Source organism: Oncorhynchus mykiss, chromosome 16 (genome assembly GCF_057628025.1).
Source record: "Oncorhynchus mykiss isolate SJ-2025 chromosome 16, ASM5762802v1, whole genome shotgun sequence".
NCBI lineage: Eukaryota > Metazoa > Chordata > Actinopteri > Salmoniformes > Salmonidae > Oncorhynchus > Oncorhynchus mykiss.
This window is the reverse complement of record NC_143037.1, coordinates 20037349-20053631: the sequence shown is the minus strand read 5'-3', so window position 1 is coordinate 20053631 and position 16283 is coordinate 20037349. Positions and strand designations below refer to the sequence as shown.

The window sequence follows — 16283 nt, the reverse complement described above, 5'->3', positions numbered from 1 at the left end:
TGAGCAGGACACAAAAAACCCAAATAAATATCCAAAACCTAAGTTAAAGCACAGAATACAGCTAAAAAGTCACAGGTATCTCTAATGAATTACCCGCAGTGGGATCAGATCCTGGAGAGAGCACAAAGATGAGAGGAGAGCAGCAGTTGGAGTCGTTGTAACTCCCGGCCAGGTCGAAGGTCGGGGGCTCAATGTAGCTGCGCCCCATGTTGTCCACAATGAACTCTTGCACCGCCGGAACCAGCTTGTCCGGCCTGAAGCAGCGCAGCACCACCATGCGATGCATCCCTACCAGCATCCTCCAGCTGTCAGGCAGCTGCTCCTCGTGAGGCTTCCCCGAATCGTAGATCTTCTTCCACTTGGGAATGTTGTCTCGGACGTGCTCGAAGAGACCTTCTAAGTTTGGCAGCTTGGATGCTCTTACGATTTCTGACCAGGACTTGTCGGAGAGCCACTCAGGAGCGGGGTTGGGGTCGGGGTTGTCCAGAGTAATGCCACCGGTGAGGAGGAAGCGCCAGATGGTGTCGTCCACCTGACCCTTGCCTTGCATGATGCCCACAGTGAGGAGCAAGGAGAAGAGCAGCTTGTCCTTCTCGAAGAGCGATCGGCACACATTGTTATAGATGCTGATGGTGAAATGCTCCACAATGTTCTCGATGCGGGTGGCCAGGTCGTCGCTCTTCAAGCTCTGGGCGATGGACTGCAGGTAGAGGTTGATGAACCAGGTGAGCGAGTACTGGTACATGGGCTCTATGTTGGCCAGCTCCGAGATGCAGAAGAACAGGATGGACGAGTGCTCGGCCACAGGCCGGTAGCCCATGCGAGTGTCGTCAATCTCCTTCTCTGTGACACTTGCAATCTTCTGCTTCTCCGAGATCTCCTCGGACAGCACCTTGGAGGAAGACAGGACCTTGATGGCTGTTTCGTCTTCTAGGATGTTACCCTCTGAGGAAGACAGGATTTTGAGGATTTTATCCTCAATCTCCTTCAGCTGCTTGTTGTTGGCGGCACTCTCCAGGATCAGCTGGTTCTTCTTCTCTTCTAGTTCTGGTTTCTCCTTGGCGGCCATGATGCCCAGAAGCTGGTCCTCCAAACCCAGTGGGGTGATCATGAAGTTGAGCAGGCAGACTTTAACCGCCACCTCAGGGAGGTAGTGAGGGCTTCTCAGGCTGGTGGTCATGTAGAAGAGGAAGTCTTTGGAGTACTCCACAATGTTCTCTCCTAGTTTCATGTACTCCACACCTTGTTGTCTGAAGGTCTGTTTCAGCAGTACCGGTTCCAGTACTGCATCAAGTTCTTCTCCAACGTTCTCCAGCAAAACAGGGGTGCCGAACGAGATGGAGTTCTCCAGTGTTCTCACATAGTTGCCGTCTGACAGCTTGATGACGGCCAGCTTGTTGGCCTTCTCCATGTTCTTGATCCACTTGTTGGCCTGGCCCTGCGGGTCGATCATGAGGGGCCAGCGGCGTGAGTTGGACACGATGATGCCGTTGTCAGTGGAGAAGGAGTCGACGGGCAGGCCGGCAATCTGCCATGCCCGGATGGACACCTGGTTGCCAAGGGTGTTGCTGAGAGTGAAGTCCTCGGAGCATGGCACCTTCTTGGCCTGGCAGAGCAGATGCCACTCCCGCTGGCACTCCACACGGTAGTCCACGGTGAAGGCCCCCAAGTAGGACACAGTGCCGGAGGAGAGGAGCACGTCACCTGTCAGGTTGGTGTACCTGATCCCCAGCAGCCGGGCAGCCTCCGTCCACCTGTCCTTCTCCCCACCCAGCCCTCCAATCAGCTGCTCTGCCCTGATCAACTTCTGGGAGCACAGCTCAATGTTTTCTTCCAGGTCTTTCTTTTTGTTGCACATGGCCTCAAACGTGTCGTTCAGGTCCTGGAGCTTGTCCACCACCTCCTTCAGCTCAGCTCTCTTCACTGACAGCATCTGCATCTGCACCCCAAGCTCGTCCTCAGCCTCCTTCAGCTTCTCTATCTTGGGGGCCACCACTTTGGACACACGCTCGTACACCTCCATGGCCCGCACCCACTTACAAAGGCCCTCACAGGCAGAGGAGACGTTCTTGATGATGGAGGGCTGGAACTCGGGGTTGTCGATAAATTTGTCGCGGATCTTCTTGATGTTGGCGGCAGCGATGTTGTCTTTGTCATAGGCTTTGAGGTTCTCCAGGAACTTCATGTCTCCCAGGAGCTTTTTGGAGGGGCCCCAGAAGTCCTCAATCATCTTACCTGTAACACAATTAATCAAACATAGAAAAAATACATAATTAAGCCCATGTTCTTTCAAACATATTTACAGAAAAGTATCTGCTTTCATGCTTTCATCTGTGTAATTTAATACTACATAAATTATCAGTTTGATGATAAACATTTAAAGTAGGGCCCATACAGTACATAAAAAAAAAAACACATTATAGTTGACCCATTTTTCTCCCCAATTTCGTGGTGTCCAATTGTTTTTAGTAGCTACTATCTTGTCTCATCGCTACAACTCCCGTACGGGCTCGGGAGAGACGAAGGTTGAAAGTCATGCGTCCTCCGATACACAACCCAACCAAGCCGCACTGCTTCTTAACACAGTGCGCATCCAACCCGGAAGCCAGCCGCACCAATGTGTCGGAGGAAACACAGTGCACCTGGCAACCTTGGTTAGCGTGCACTGCGCCCGGCCCGCCACAGGAGACGCTGGTGCGCGATGAGACAAGGATATCCGTACCGGCCAAGCCCTCCCTAACCCGGACGACGCTAGGCCAATTGTGCGTCGCCCCACGGACCTCCCGGTCGCGGCCGGTTGCGACAGAGCCTGGGCGCGAACCCAGGGTCTCTGGTGGCACAGCTGGCGCTGAGTACATTACAATTTGATAAAACAATATTAGTGTCTCCTTTACAATGCAATGAGTGCTTACCTGAGCCACCAGGATCGGGCTTCCTCTCTGGCTTGATGCCTTTCATGATGCAGATGGACTCCATGACCAGTTTGACCAGACCTGGAGGGTTTGACATGGACTTGACCACTGTGATGTCTGAGGGTTTCAGGGTGTCCAGAGCTGACAGGGCAGCCTCAAGGGCAGGCATGGCCTCCGCCAGGTCACCCTCACACTCATCCTGAACACAAACAGCAGGCAGTCACTCACTTTTAATATAGAAACTACTGTCATATATCAACATTTTCATCCTTGCTGGCAGTTCTAATATTACAGATACCAAGCTAATTGTAATTTGAATGTGCAGCACCAAATATGTAATTTACAGTATATCGTCTTTATAATTCTAGTGTGAGTCGATCTGAATGATACAAGGTGTTGTAAAGGGACAGTGTAGACGTACCTTTATAGCTTTGGCTGCTGCAGCCGCGTCGTTGGCAACCTTCTCGTCTGCCAACACCAGCTCTTTCTTAGCATCCACCACTACTGTCTCCTTCTCAATGTTGACCATCATCTTATCTGTCTCAGCTGATGTCTGGATCAGCTCTGGCTGCAGGGCGGTCAGCTCCTCCTGCATTATCGATACCTGTGGAGCCAACATGGAGTGGAGTCATTCAGATGGAAGGGGCAGAGTGTTTAAGGCTTTTATCATAATTTTAGTCAATTTAGGGACTTTACAATGTGGGTTTTTGCTCTTTGTATTGATTAATTAGGCTTTATTGTACGTTAAAGGGTTAAAGCTGCAATATATAACTTATTCACATAGAAATGTGGGTTATAGATCTGCAATTCTCATTAAAAGCAAGTCTAAGAAGCGATATCTGTTCTATGTGTGTTATTTCTATGCTTCCAATCCTAAGTTTTGTTTAAACATATTTTACTTTCGGTTTTGTACACCAGCTCCAAACAGCTGAACATTTTTGTTATGGAATTTTTTGTTATGGAAAATACATTTCACAGTGTTTAGATGGTACAATGATTCTCTACTCTATACTTGTTTTGTCACATAAACAGAAATTCACATTTTAGCAACAATGAAATGGTGGACCAATTTCTGCACAGTGCATCTTTAAGACGGGACACCGAGGCCTCATAATTCCCACAATGGGGATTGTTCTGCCAATCACATGTCAAAATAGGCCATAGTTATCTGTTAACTCTGTACCAAAGCATTGTAACTCAGCAAATAGAAATGGGCCTTATGCAAGTAGACTTAGTTGACTAAACTATCCTACCTGAGATGCAGCAAAGTACAGTTTCTCCAGACCCACAATGTAGCGGTTTCTCTGAGTGTCCACCTCACTCCTCTTGGAGTTGAGCAGGACCTTGTATGTGAGAATGAGCTCCAGGTAGGATGTGGGCGTCACATAGTTGTGTCTCCTGAGTTGAGAGAAGTACCTCTCGGACAAACCTCCCACGCTCTCCTGGAAGGTTTTACACATCTCCACCACACTGAGAAACACACAAATCACTGACTTGGTAAAACAAATCCATGAAATGGATGTCACAATAAATTGACAAGAAGGGTCAAGCTCATATACATTTCCATCAAGTGTGTGGTCATCAATTTGCAGAAAGCTGAGGAGAAATTGAATATTAAGTACCTAGTCTGTTGACTATTAGCTAGTCCAGTAGCCTACCATAGATTAGTAGCAGCCTAGCAGCTAACAGCTATTCCGTAGCTTGTAGCTAAATCTAGACACTCTAGCTGGATGTTATGAGTGTATCAGTTTCTTACTGTAGCCTGACGCTGTCCTCCAGCTCCACGTCCTCCAGGAACTTGTTGGCCACCATCTCCAGAGCGTCTTTAGGCCAGGCTTGGAACCAGTCGATGGTGCAACAGTTGATGAGGGAGGGGAACATCCTCAACCGGTTTCGGAAGGCGTCCCCAATCGGGCTCATTGCTATTCCAAAGACAAACACCATCACTATTTAAAAAGTAAGACTCTTAAAGCAAGGTAATTCAAAAGGGCACAATGGATGTGGGATTCACATCAACATTACCAGTAAGGAGTTTAAGTATGGGGGGTAACCTGGTAATAATACTAAATGTATGAAATGTTGAAGGTACCCACCGAGCACAATGTGAAGGTTTGCCTTGACACGCTCGATGAAGAAGTTGTACATGGAGAGTGGCGTGGCGTCGATCTTCTTGCCCTCCATGCGTGCGATGCCCTGTACCTTGTCGATGATGTCGGCGCGCTCGTCGGCTGGGAAGATGTTGGGCACGTCGCCTGTGTTGAGCAGCATGTTGATGTCCTCCACAAAGGCCTCATCCTTGATCTGGCTGTCATTGAACAGGAACACCATGTTCTTGCCCTGCAGGCCCGCCTTCAGCATCAACCGCTTTAGGTCGTCGCGCCACTCTGACACTCCGTAGTTCTTGGTGAATAAATGTATTCATGATTTGGACTTATGGACTTATTTCCAGACTTTCATGGACTTTATCAGACGGGTAAAAGAATGGGCAGGACTGACTGTACTTTTGTCACTAAAGGCTCTTAACATACAATCCAAATGGGAATACATATAATACATACAATATACAAATGGAAACCATCATCAAGACTACACAAGATACGTAGCCTAATAAGCATGACCTCGAAAGTCGAAGAAAACCCTTACAGTTGCCCATGAGTACTTCTCAGAACCTTCTTTCAAACCCTCCCTCTGGCCCTGGGATTTAGAGACAAACTTTGTGACTTCTTACAGCTGAGGTAAGCTACCAACCCCCAACCTCAGTCTGTGTCTATTGTCCTGATGCAGGACATTTCACACCTATGTGTTAGGGACCAGGTTGCCAGGGAACAGAGTCAGCTGACCCGGTCAGCCAATCAGTGGTCTAGCCTGGGGTTGCCACCAAACACAATGCCACAACGGGCCTCGCTTCACACGCCCAGGCCGGCAACAACCCGGTCTCCACAGCTCCCGTCGCCAGTCCTCAACCAGAACCCCACTCAGTCCCATCCAATGCGCTCCAGTCAGCCAACCCAACGACAGAGGTTCAGCCAGACCAGAGACCGCGAGTGCCCGAGCCTGTCCTGCGACGGCTACTGAGGCCCGAGTTGTCCCAGAAGCCGGCCAAGCTCCACTCCACACCCCAGCCGGTGCCAATACGAGCAGCATCTGAGCAAGACAAGCCGCTGCCAGTGTTGCAGCCTACCGTGAGACCAACAGAGCTCAAGGAAGTCGAGACGTTGCCAGAGCTGCAGCCCGACCAGCAACCACCAGCACTCAAGCCTACTCCATCTCTACCTGCATACTGCCAGTCGGATCTGCAGCCACCGGTGCCTGAGTCATTACAACAACCGAAACCTGAGGACACATTCCTGCTAGTGTCTCTCCTGGACCAGCCATCACCGGACTCAACTCCATTGCTGGTCGCTACACTGCCTGCTGCCCTTGCAGACCTGCTTGGCCTGAGCCTGACACCCAAGCCGACTCGTCAGACAGAGTCCCAGTCGACGTCCCATCCAGCACTAGAGCCTCCAGCACCATGTCCTCTGGACCTGCAGTCGGCTGACCTGACACACTATCTGGTCTCAGTATCCACTGCCGTTCTCGAGAACCAGTCAAGCCTTAAACTGGGCGCATCGCCAGACCCAGCACCAGGTCCGCTACCCGGCCCTGTCCTGGACCCACCGGCCGACTCAGCTCCAGTCCTGGGTCTACCATCTATTATTCTCCCAGAACCAACACCATCGTCTAACCCAGCGCCAGTCCTGACACTATGGCTCTCATCGGCCCATGTGGGCAGAAAACGCCACTGCCAGACCCACAACCAGCACTGGGTCTGAGGCTTCATACCACCCTCGGGACACCGCCTAATCCGGCGGCAACCCTGGATCTACCGCCCGGACCAGATCTAGGCCTTCCTCTGGGTCCGGAACTGGATACACATCCTGTCCCCTTGGGAGAGCGACCACCCAACCAGCACTCTCGCCCTGAAGATGCCTGGCCCACCTCGTTGGGATGATCTCCTCCACCAGCCTGGACACCTCCAGTAGCACCGGCATGGACCACCCTCACTCCTTCTAGACAGCCCAGCCTCACAGACCCTATGAGCACCTTGTCCCTCACTGCCCGCTCCATCCATTCCACAGAAAGGGTGGCAACATTTTGGGGCGGCTGTAGAAAACCGTTACAGTTTCCCATGAGTACTTCTCAGAACCCTCTCTCTGGCCCTGGGACTTATTTTCTGACTTCTTACAGCTGAGGTAGGCTACCAACCCCTTCAACCTCAGCCTGAGTATTTTGTCCTGTTGCAGAAGACCCTTCAAACCTATGTGCTAGGGACCAGGTTGCCAGGGAACAGAGTCAGCTGACCCCAGTTAGCCAAAGTGCCTAGTCAGCGGTTGGAGACCCACGCCTGCCATTGAACTCTTTAGTTGTTTCCAGGAGGGCAGGTTGAGACAACCTCTATAAACTCCTGTCCTCCAGCTCAACTCACATCTGAACCCTTTCCAAATGGAAAATCCTTCATCTGGACTCAATGACTGGTGTTTAGAGTGTTGTAGACCATTAACCACTACACCACTACCACTACCACTACACCACTACACCACTACCACTACACCACTACCACTACCAATACACCACTACCACTACTACTATCACTACCACTACCACTACCACTACACCAATACCACTACCACTACCAATACCACTATCACTACCACTATCACTACCACTACCACTACACCACTACACCACTACAACTACCACTACCACTACCACTACCACTACCACTACACCACTACCACTATCACTACACCACTACACCACTACCACTACACCACTACCACTACACCACTACCACTACACCACTACCACTACACCACTATCACTACCACTACACCACTATCACTACACCACTATCACTACCACTACCACTACCACTACACCACTATCACTACCACTACACCACTATCACTACCACTACCACTACCACTATCACTACCACTACGCCACTATCACTACACCACTATCACTACACCACTATCACTACCACTACCACTACACCACTATCACTACCACTACACCACTATCACTACACCACTATCACTACCACTACACCACTATCACTACACCACTATCACTACCACTACACCACTATCACTACCACTACACCACTATCACTACACCACTATCACTACCACTACCACTACACCACTATCACTACCACTACACCACTATCACTACCACTACCACTACACCACTATCACTACACCACTATCACTACCACTACCACTACCACTACACCACTATCACTATCACTACACCACTATCACTACACCACTATCACTACCACTATCACTATCACTATCACTATCACTACACCACTACCACTACCACTACACCACTACCACTACCACTACCACTACCACCTGCTCTGTAAAGTCATGTGTCTGTTTGGGGTGACAATAAAGTGTGGATTGTATCCCTGTCTCCTGCTGGTCATTATCAGTCCTCTTACCTATATATTTAAACCGGCACCTCTATCGGAGACCAGCACATGGTGGCGCTATTTTTCACTAAGCACATTAACCTTCATAGTTTTCTTGATCCAGTTACCTTGGTTAGCTCAATCTGGAAGAGGTCGTAATCGTTGATGAAGGTGCCCAGCTTGGTGGCGCTCTGCCGTCCTGAGCCCCCGATGCCCACCAGGAGAAGATGCCCGTTGTCCTGCTTGAGCACACGGCAGATACGCGAGATGTGCTCGATGGCAAACTTGAACATGACGAGGGACATGGGTGCCTTGCTGATGTTGTTGAACTCGTCCAGGTAGTAGTCCATGACGTTGGTCAGAGCGTGCAGGTCGGTGATCTCGTCGTAGGCCTTGGCATCCGAGTCGGGCTTGGCGTAGTCTCCAAAGAACAGGCTGCGGATTGTCTCGTCCACAACCTTGCCGCTAGGCGTCAGGTGGGTCAGCAGCTACATACAACAGGGGGCAGTAGAATGGATTTAGAGTAAATAACATGTGCATTGCCCTTGAACTAGTAACCATTAGACTAAGTTCAATTCAGTCCCTTAAAATAAATCCCACATACACTAATGCAGAAGCCTGACAGAAGATACATGGTAAATCTTCGAAAGGCAATGATCATCCAACAATGAAGAACTGTGAATGTATGAAAAGGGTCATGTGGAACTTACCTTATCCATGGTCTGCTTGAAGTAGCCGGAGGTTCTCTCCTTGACAATGTTGAAGAATGTCTCTCTGTCCTCGTTGTCGATGAGGCGGTCGTAGAACACACGGTAGACCTCATGGATCCACAGGCGGATCAGCTTGTCTCCCTCCTGCTCACACAGAAACAGATCATACATAAATGATATATAATATATATATACTAAATAATTTACCTTATAAAAATACAAATATATATATATATATATATATATATATATTTGTATTTTTATAAGGTAAATTATTTAGTAAAAAAATTATATAGAAGTTGTATAAACGTTAACTATGAGCTGTTGTCGTCTGGCCTTGCCTGGAGGTGCGTAGGTGGGCTGAGCAGCACCCCGCGGATTACCCTGGCAAAGTCCCTGAGGTTGAAGATGTAGTGGGACTTGGAGGGAGTGGGCAGGAAACTCTCCATGGCATCCTGATAGACAGCCATGGTGGCCTGCACCATGATCTTCCCCAGTCTGGACACACAGACAACATACATATTCGTAAAGTATTCAGACCCCTTGATTTTTCTACATTTTGTAATGTTATAGCCTTATTATAAAATGTATTAAATTGCTTTTTTCCCCTCATCAATCTACACACAATACCCCATAATGACAAAGCAAAACCTCTGGCTCCGGCTGGGCCACTCAAGGACATTCAGAGACTTGTCCCGAAGCCACACCTGCGTTGTCTTGGCTGTGTGCTTAGGGTCGTTGTCCTGTTAGAAGGTGAACCTTCACCCCAATCTGAGGTCCTAAGCGCTCTGGAGCAGGTTTACATCAAGGATCTCTCTGTACTTTGCTCTGTTCATCTTTCCTCGATCCTGACTGGTCTTCCAGTCCCTGCCACTGAAAAACATCCTCACGGCATGATGCTGCCACCAAAATGCTTCACCGTAGGGATGGTGCCAGGTTTCCCCCCGACGTGACGCTTGGCATTCGGGCCAAAGAGTTCAATCTTGGTTTCATCAGACCAGAGAATCTTGTTTCTTATGTTCTTAGAGTCCTTTAGGTGCCTTCTGGTAAACTCCAAGTGGGCTGTCGTGCCTTTTACTGAGAAGTGGCTTCCGTCTGGCCACTCTACCATAAAGGCCTGATTGGTGGAGTGCTGCAGAGGGGGTTTGTCCTTCTGGAAGATCCTCCCATCTCTACAGAGGAAGTCTGGAGCTCTATCAGAGTGACCATCCCTGGTCACCTCCCTGACCAAGGCCTGACCAAGGCCTTTCTGCCTCGATTGCTCAGTTTAGCCAGTTCTAGGAAGAGTCTTGGTGGTTCCAAACTTCTTCCATTTAAGAATGATGGAGGCCACTGTGTTCTTGGGGACCTTCAAAGCTGCAGAAATGTTTTGGTACTCTTCCCCTGATCTGTCCCTCGACACAATCCTGTCTCGGCGCTCTACGGACAATTCATTCGACCTAATGGCTTGGTTTTTGCTCTGACATGCACTGTCAACTGTGGGACCTTATATAGACAGGTGCGTGCCTTTCTAAATCAAGTCCAATCAATTGATTGGGCCATTTTAATTGAACAGATATCATTTTCCATTTAATTCCTTTAACAGATATGAATTAATGTCTCTGTTCATCACCAAGTTCATCACTCTAAAACATAAATGGTCCTTAGAACTGCATAGCCTCTCAATTCTAGGTTTGAATACCTTTAAGACATCTCACCTATAGAAAGCAGCATCAAATCCTTTGCCAAAATGCCAGTCGGTAATGGAGGTGAATATCTTGCTCAGCGTCTCATGGTCAAAGGAGTCGATAGAAACAATATTCAAATGACGAGTGAAGCGGCCTATGATTTAAAAGAGAAACTAACTGGTAAACTTTTACAACAAAATGATATGCACATTGAGAAAACCTACCTACTTGAAAGGTAAAACAATTTATGCATACCAAATCACTGAAGCAAAGGGTCTTGTTCAGTACAATCAAAATCAGATTTTTTTTTTTTTAAATGGAGAGCTAATACCACAACTTTTTCAATAAGAAACACAAATTGATGTGCCTTACTGAACACCACCCAGTACTGAAGGGCAAAGAAAGAGTACCTGTAATGTCATTCCTCCCCCCACCAGGGGGCCCCATAGCAGATACAAACAGAATGTCCACAATGTCAATCCTGGAGGTGTCCTTCTTGTCGTACCAATGGTAGTGGTCGATCCACTGCCTCAGCAGCTCGATGGGTGGCTGGGCGCCATAGATCTCCTTGGCAGGCATGTTGAGGTCATCTGATAGATCAAAGGTCACTAGGGTGAATCTCAATTGTATTTCCTTGATTACTCACATCCTCTCTCCTCACCCACTTTTTAAAATGTATTGGAGAAGAAAATTCAAGGTTCCTCCCCTCTGACCTTTTTCAACAATGCGTTTTGAGCAGGGGAGAACGACTGCCCCCTCTCATTAAAGCCATAAAGTTCAAAGCTGACCGTGGTACTGCAGGCATTGTTGCAGAAAACAGGATCCCCCATTATAGTGAATGGGAAAATGACAATCTTTGTGGATAATCTCTGTGTAAATAAATGAACGATTCTAAGACAATCATGGTACCAACAATTGCTTCTATTACACCAGATGCATGTCCTTGAACCACACAGAATAAGTTCTAAGGATCATTTAGTGGCTAATTGCAGCCTGCAGTACCTTGGTCGGCACTCGACTTGAAATACTCAATGAGAGGGCGCAGCACTAAGCTAGCCTGCAATGTCACTTCCTGGAGTGGCTCAAACTGCAGATGTTATCTATCCATGAGATGCCATCTTAACCAACTTTTTTGGCTTCAAATGCTCTTTTGAGTCTTTATAGGGATTAGGGTGCCATGTCAGACGCACCTGTGTTAAGCATTGAGTAGCATGGACACAGTAATGTGCTCCACTGAGTGCCCTACTCATTCCTTACCCACGTAGACGACACACTTCTTTCCCATGGGTGGCCCGAACACGCCCTTCCTCCGGCGGTCCAGCTTGCCCATGATGATGTCCTGGGTCTGGTTGGCTGAGGTGCGTGCCGAGAAGTTGATGCAGTTGGGTGTATAGCGCTCCTTAGGAAGCTTGAGCAGAAAGCTGTTGTTGATGACTGACTTGCCCGTGCCGGTGGGCCCCACGAACAGCATGGGTACCTCGTGGGCCATGTAGGTCTGCAGGAAGAACAGCTGACGGGCTGTCTCCATTGTGGGGATGATCAGGTCTGACACCTAATAGCGGGAATAGAGAGAGAGAGAAGGGGAATTTTAGTTAAAGAGCATGACAACCTGGTTACTCCCATTTGAACCCCTCCCATCACTAGTAAACTGACAAGGAGAAGAGAGATTTTACAGAACATGGCCACCCAGTTATAGCTCCATTTGACCCCGTCAAGCAGTCACCCTCTAAGGTAAACAACTGACATTCGCTCCAGCGGCAATAGTGGACTCCTCTTTGGTGATGGAATCAGTCCATGTATTCCACTGCCCTGTGCCCTGCTTGTGGAAGTAGTAGTCATAGATGGTGCCTACAGAGGAGGGGAAAAAATGAAAAATATGACTAATTGTACCTTTGATTCTTTCACTTGCTCAATACAATAATTAAATCAAACTTTATTATATAGCACATTTCTTACAACAAATGCATTTCAAGGTGCTTAACAAATAAAATAGTACAACGTGAAGAAGATAAAACAAAAACGTTTCTGTGCAAATGTAAAATCAAGATAGACATCGATAAAATGAAGAGATAAATTGAAATAGTAAAACAATAGTAAGATAACCGTGGATATGAGAGACTAACGCAGCAATAAATAAAAGGCGATAAAATAAGATACTTAGAAAGGGATGAATTCAATCAAGTAGATCATATGCCTAAGAGAACTAAAAGCACCCTGGGTAAAAGTACGGCTAAAGAGTTATGACTTAAGCAGCAAAGCTTTGGGACTGTTGTCCAGGTATGGTTGTCAGTCACAGCACAACTCATTGATAGGGTCATGTCACCTCTCTCAGGGAAAACGTTGTTCTTGGTCAGTTTGACACTTTTGGGCCGGGGGTGGTTGTCATCCATGCCCATGATCAGGTTCCTGTAGAAGGCGTCAAACTTATTGCGGCTGTCCCCGTTGATGGTCCCGCCCACGCTCCACACCACAGCGAATAGGAACAGGCCCTGCAGCCACATGGTCACCTGCTGACTGGACATGGGCTCCGTGCCATCGGCCCCCGAAGATGCAATGTCGTCTGGTGAAGCAGTACATGCGCAGCAACACACACAAAGGAACGCAGTCACGTACATACATACAGTACATGCATTCAAGGTCATCAATCAATAAGAAAGGTCTTGTAAACCGTCTCCAGACAGATATAACACAGTTTGTGTTTGGACTTCATAGTTTGGACATTGTATCATGAAACAGCTGTGTGTTGGCTGACCTAGGAGACAGGTGTAGAGCCTCATCAGGCTGTAAGCCAGGTGGATGGGGGATGTCGACACCAGGAAACGACACTCTCTGGAGATGAAGTCCAGACAGGGCTGGACCAGCCAGTTGAACATGTCTACAATCTGCAGAAAGACACGAGATGGTGTGTCACACATAATACAATGGAAAGGGGATACCTTGTCAGTTGCACAACTGAATGCATTCAACCGAAATGTGTCTTATAACCCAGTGGACAAAGCGTGGTACAAATCATTGATTATGTTGTATGGGGATAATTATATAGGAATATTCAAATGGACCTTCCTTAAGTAAAAGAAAAGTGTTTTTTTTTTGTGTCTGTTCTCACCAGGTCTCTATGTTCAGTGCTCAGGCTCTCGGGCAAGGTGTCCATGTAGGAGTCTCTGAGAGGGGCCCAGCCTAGCTGGTGAGGCTCCATGTAGATCATACCACATCTGAAGATACAAGGACAGTCAGCCAGCCATGTACAATTCATTAAGGGGCAAATCCTAACTTCCACCTAAGTCAAATTTTCACTTAGTCATCCATTAATGTCAATGGAAAGCTAAGTGAACATTCAAGTTAAGTGGAAGTTAAGATCCACCCCTAAAAGCAGAACAATGATTTCTTCATCAAAGTATCAACAACCAGCAACCAACTTGCTATACTACCACTGGTTGACTCAACACCCAACCAGAACGGTTTGCTCCTTTCTTCCAGTCACAAAATACAGTAAGCCACAACATATAGAATTTGAGGACACTACTTCTAAAAAAAACAAACACCCCCACTCACCTGCTGACCGTAGCTGGGGAGGCCTGCTCCAGGTCGGCCGTCTCAAAGATCAGACTCATCTTAGCGCTCATCTGGATGATCTCACCACTCATCAGACACAGCTACAGAGAACAAAGTACAAAACCTACCTTAGTGTTTGGCACCAGACAAACAGGGCACTAGTTATTTAAGCAATGGACAATGTACTACTGTCCAAAGAGGGCAAATCATGGTAAAAGGTGACTTGTAGTCACTGGAAGAAGTAAAAAAGAAAACTCAATTTACTCAAAGCAGACAGGTATAATGCTTAGTTACTTGTTACACGCGTGTACGCCTCTATAACTTCATATTATAAAGCTTATATGTTATGTCTCTCTATAACCAGATTTCCATCCATCCATCCAACCATCCAACTTTTTTATGAGAGTAAAATACATATATAGAATATATAGAAACAGCGACTTTGTCTGTAAACTTTCCAAATGTCGACAAAACAAAATACGCTAGAAGGTGGGATCTTTTTGTGTCGGTAAAATTAATAATGCGAGAAATGGCGGTGGAAACGCTTTTATGCGCAAATATTGATATAATAACCATCCTACAGAAGTAAACTTGGGGTCACACTATGACTCGGGAAAGCATACAGTTTATTAGGCTACAGATGAAATAAGTTAGGAGGATGAACTTCACAAGTGAAAGTGCACAGCGATGAGCTTGATGCTCCTTTCCAATAAATATTGAGGGTCTTATTCTGGTGACGTGATGATCAATGCTTGGCCTTTTATCCCCAATAAGTCAATTTGGTGGAAAAACATCTCTGGTGGGAAAATCTTTTTTGTAGATTTTAGAATATTTGCATGAAAATCTGTTGCCAATTGAATGGAAACCTAGTTAATGAAGCTAACTCCTTTACCTTCTTGTTGTCGTCCAGCACGGTGTTCATGTTCTCGATCCACACCGCGTCGATGGGCCCGTCGAAGACGATCCACTGGCGGTCGTCCGAGGTGGAGACGGCCTGCTCCCTGAAGGAGACGGCCAGCACCCCGTCTGACCACTCGTGGCTGACCGGGTCGAAGCAACCGTACAGCTGGCCCATGGTGATGGCCTTGGGGTTGATGATCCGGTAGTCGACTGCACACTCCTCCATCAAACCAGCTGGGGGTAAAGAGGATGTCAGAGGATGGAAACATGGTGACCATAAAAATAGAATTTAAAGTGTGTATCAGATTTTGTAGTTGGTGCAATTTATTTGTAGTTGCCAAAACTGACGCTGCTTATGGCTTGATAATGTGGACTTTCGATGTCATGAAGTTGCTGTCTGGTAGGACTGACCTTCAAACAGATCACCCAGGGCCCCAGCCAGGACTTTATAGGCAGAGGTCTTCCCACCCAGAGGGTCTCCCACGATCATGAAACCGTGACGCACCAGCATCATATCATACACCTATCAACGCGAAAGAACCAACGGGAGGAATTCTTACAGCACAACTTATTCAACCACAATGTCTTCGAATAATAGGTGAGGTTGAGGCATCAGTGTCACTGAGAAGGACAGAGAAATGCTGCCATTTTGTTTTTTGTTTACCTGGATGATTTTGCCGATGAACCAGGGAACGGGCTGGAGCTGGAGCTTGGTGATGTTGTCATTCAGGGCCTGCATGAGAAGATCGTAGTCTGGTTTGGGAAGGACCACCCCAGGGAAGAGATCCGATATGATACCCTATGAATACAATTCAAGCATACAGTCATGTGTGAAAGACTGAGAGATACGACAGTTTAAATGTGCACTAACAGGTGGAAAAGCTCAGAAAGCTTTGACAGAATTTGCTTCTCTGGAGAAACATACAATTACTCAGTTTGTAATGATGACATTGGTGCATAGGTGCATAGTGTTACCTAGTGTTGATTTTTAAGTGTAACATTTCTACTGTTAATTCCAGAGTGAAATTAGTACTGTAAATGTTAAATTAACACTTATTGGAGTAAATGAACCCCAGTG

At 47.3% G+C, this 16283-nt stretch overlaps 1 protein-coding gene across 2 annotated transcripts in view; it reads right to left on the bottom strand.

The window, feature by feature from the left end:
* dnah3 (dynein axonemal heavy chain 3) overlaps positions 1-16283 on the bottom strand; it is a 73030-nt gene that overhangs the window by 6287 nt on the left and 50460 nt on the right. For both annotated transcript variants that reach the window (XM_090202171.1, XM_036946454.2), the window contains exons 33-52: positions 15870-16004; positions 15617-15728; positions 15198-15439; positions 14306-14406; positions 13860-13965; positions 13506-13635; positions 13077-13313; positions 12498-12601; positions 12011-12305; positions 11164-11343; positions 10784-10907; positions 9428-9584; positions 9087-9230; positions 8505-8864; positions 5006-5312; positions 4669-4834; positions 4166-4382; positions 3334-3516; positions 2913-3111; positions 94-2235 (exon numbers count right to left, since the gene is read on the bottom strand). In XM_090202171.1, the coding sequence (XP_090058297.1) occupies positions 94-2235; positions 2913-3111; positions 3334-3516; positions 4166-4382; positions 4669-4834; positions 5006-5312; positions 8505-8864; positions 9087-9230; positions 9428-9584; positions 10784-10907; positions 11164-11343; positions 12011-12305; positions 12498-12601; positions 13077-13313; positions 13506-13635; positions 13860-13965; positions 14306-14406; positions 15198-15439; positions 15617-15728; positions 15870-16004 (5641 nt within the window). The remainder of the gene's footprint in view (positions 1-93; positions 2236-2912; positions 3112-3333; positions 3517-4165; positions 4383-4668; positions 4835-5005; positions 5313-8504; positions 8865-9086; positions 9231-9427; positions 9585-10783; positions 10908-11163; positions 11344-12010; positions 12306-12497; positions 12602-13076; positions 13314-13505; positions 13636-13859; positions 13966-14305; positions 14407-15197; positions 15440-15616; positions 15729-15869; positions 16005-16283) is intronic.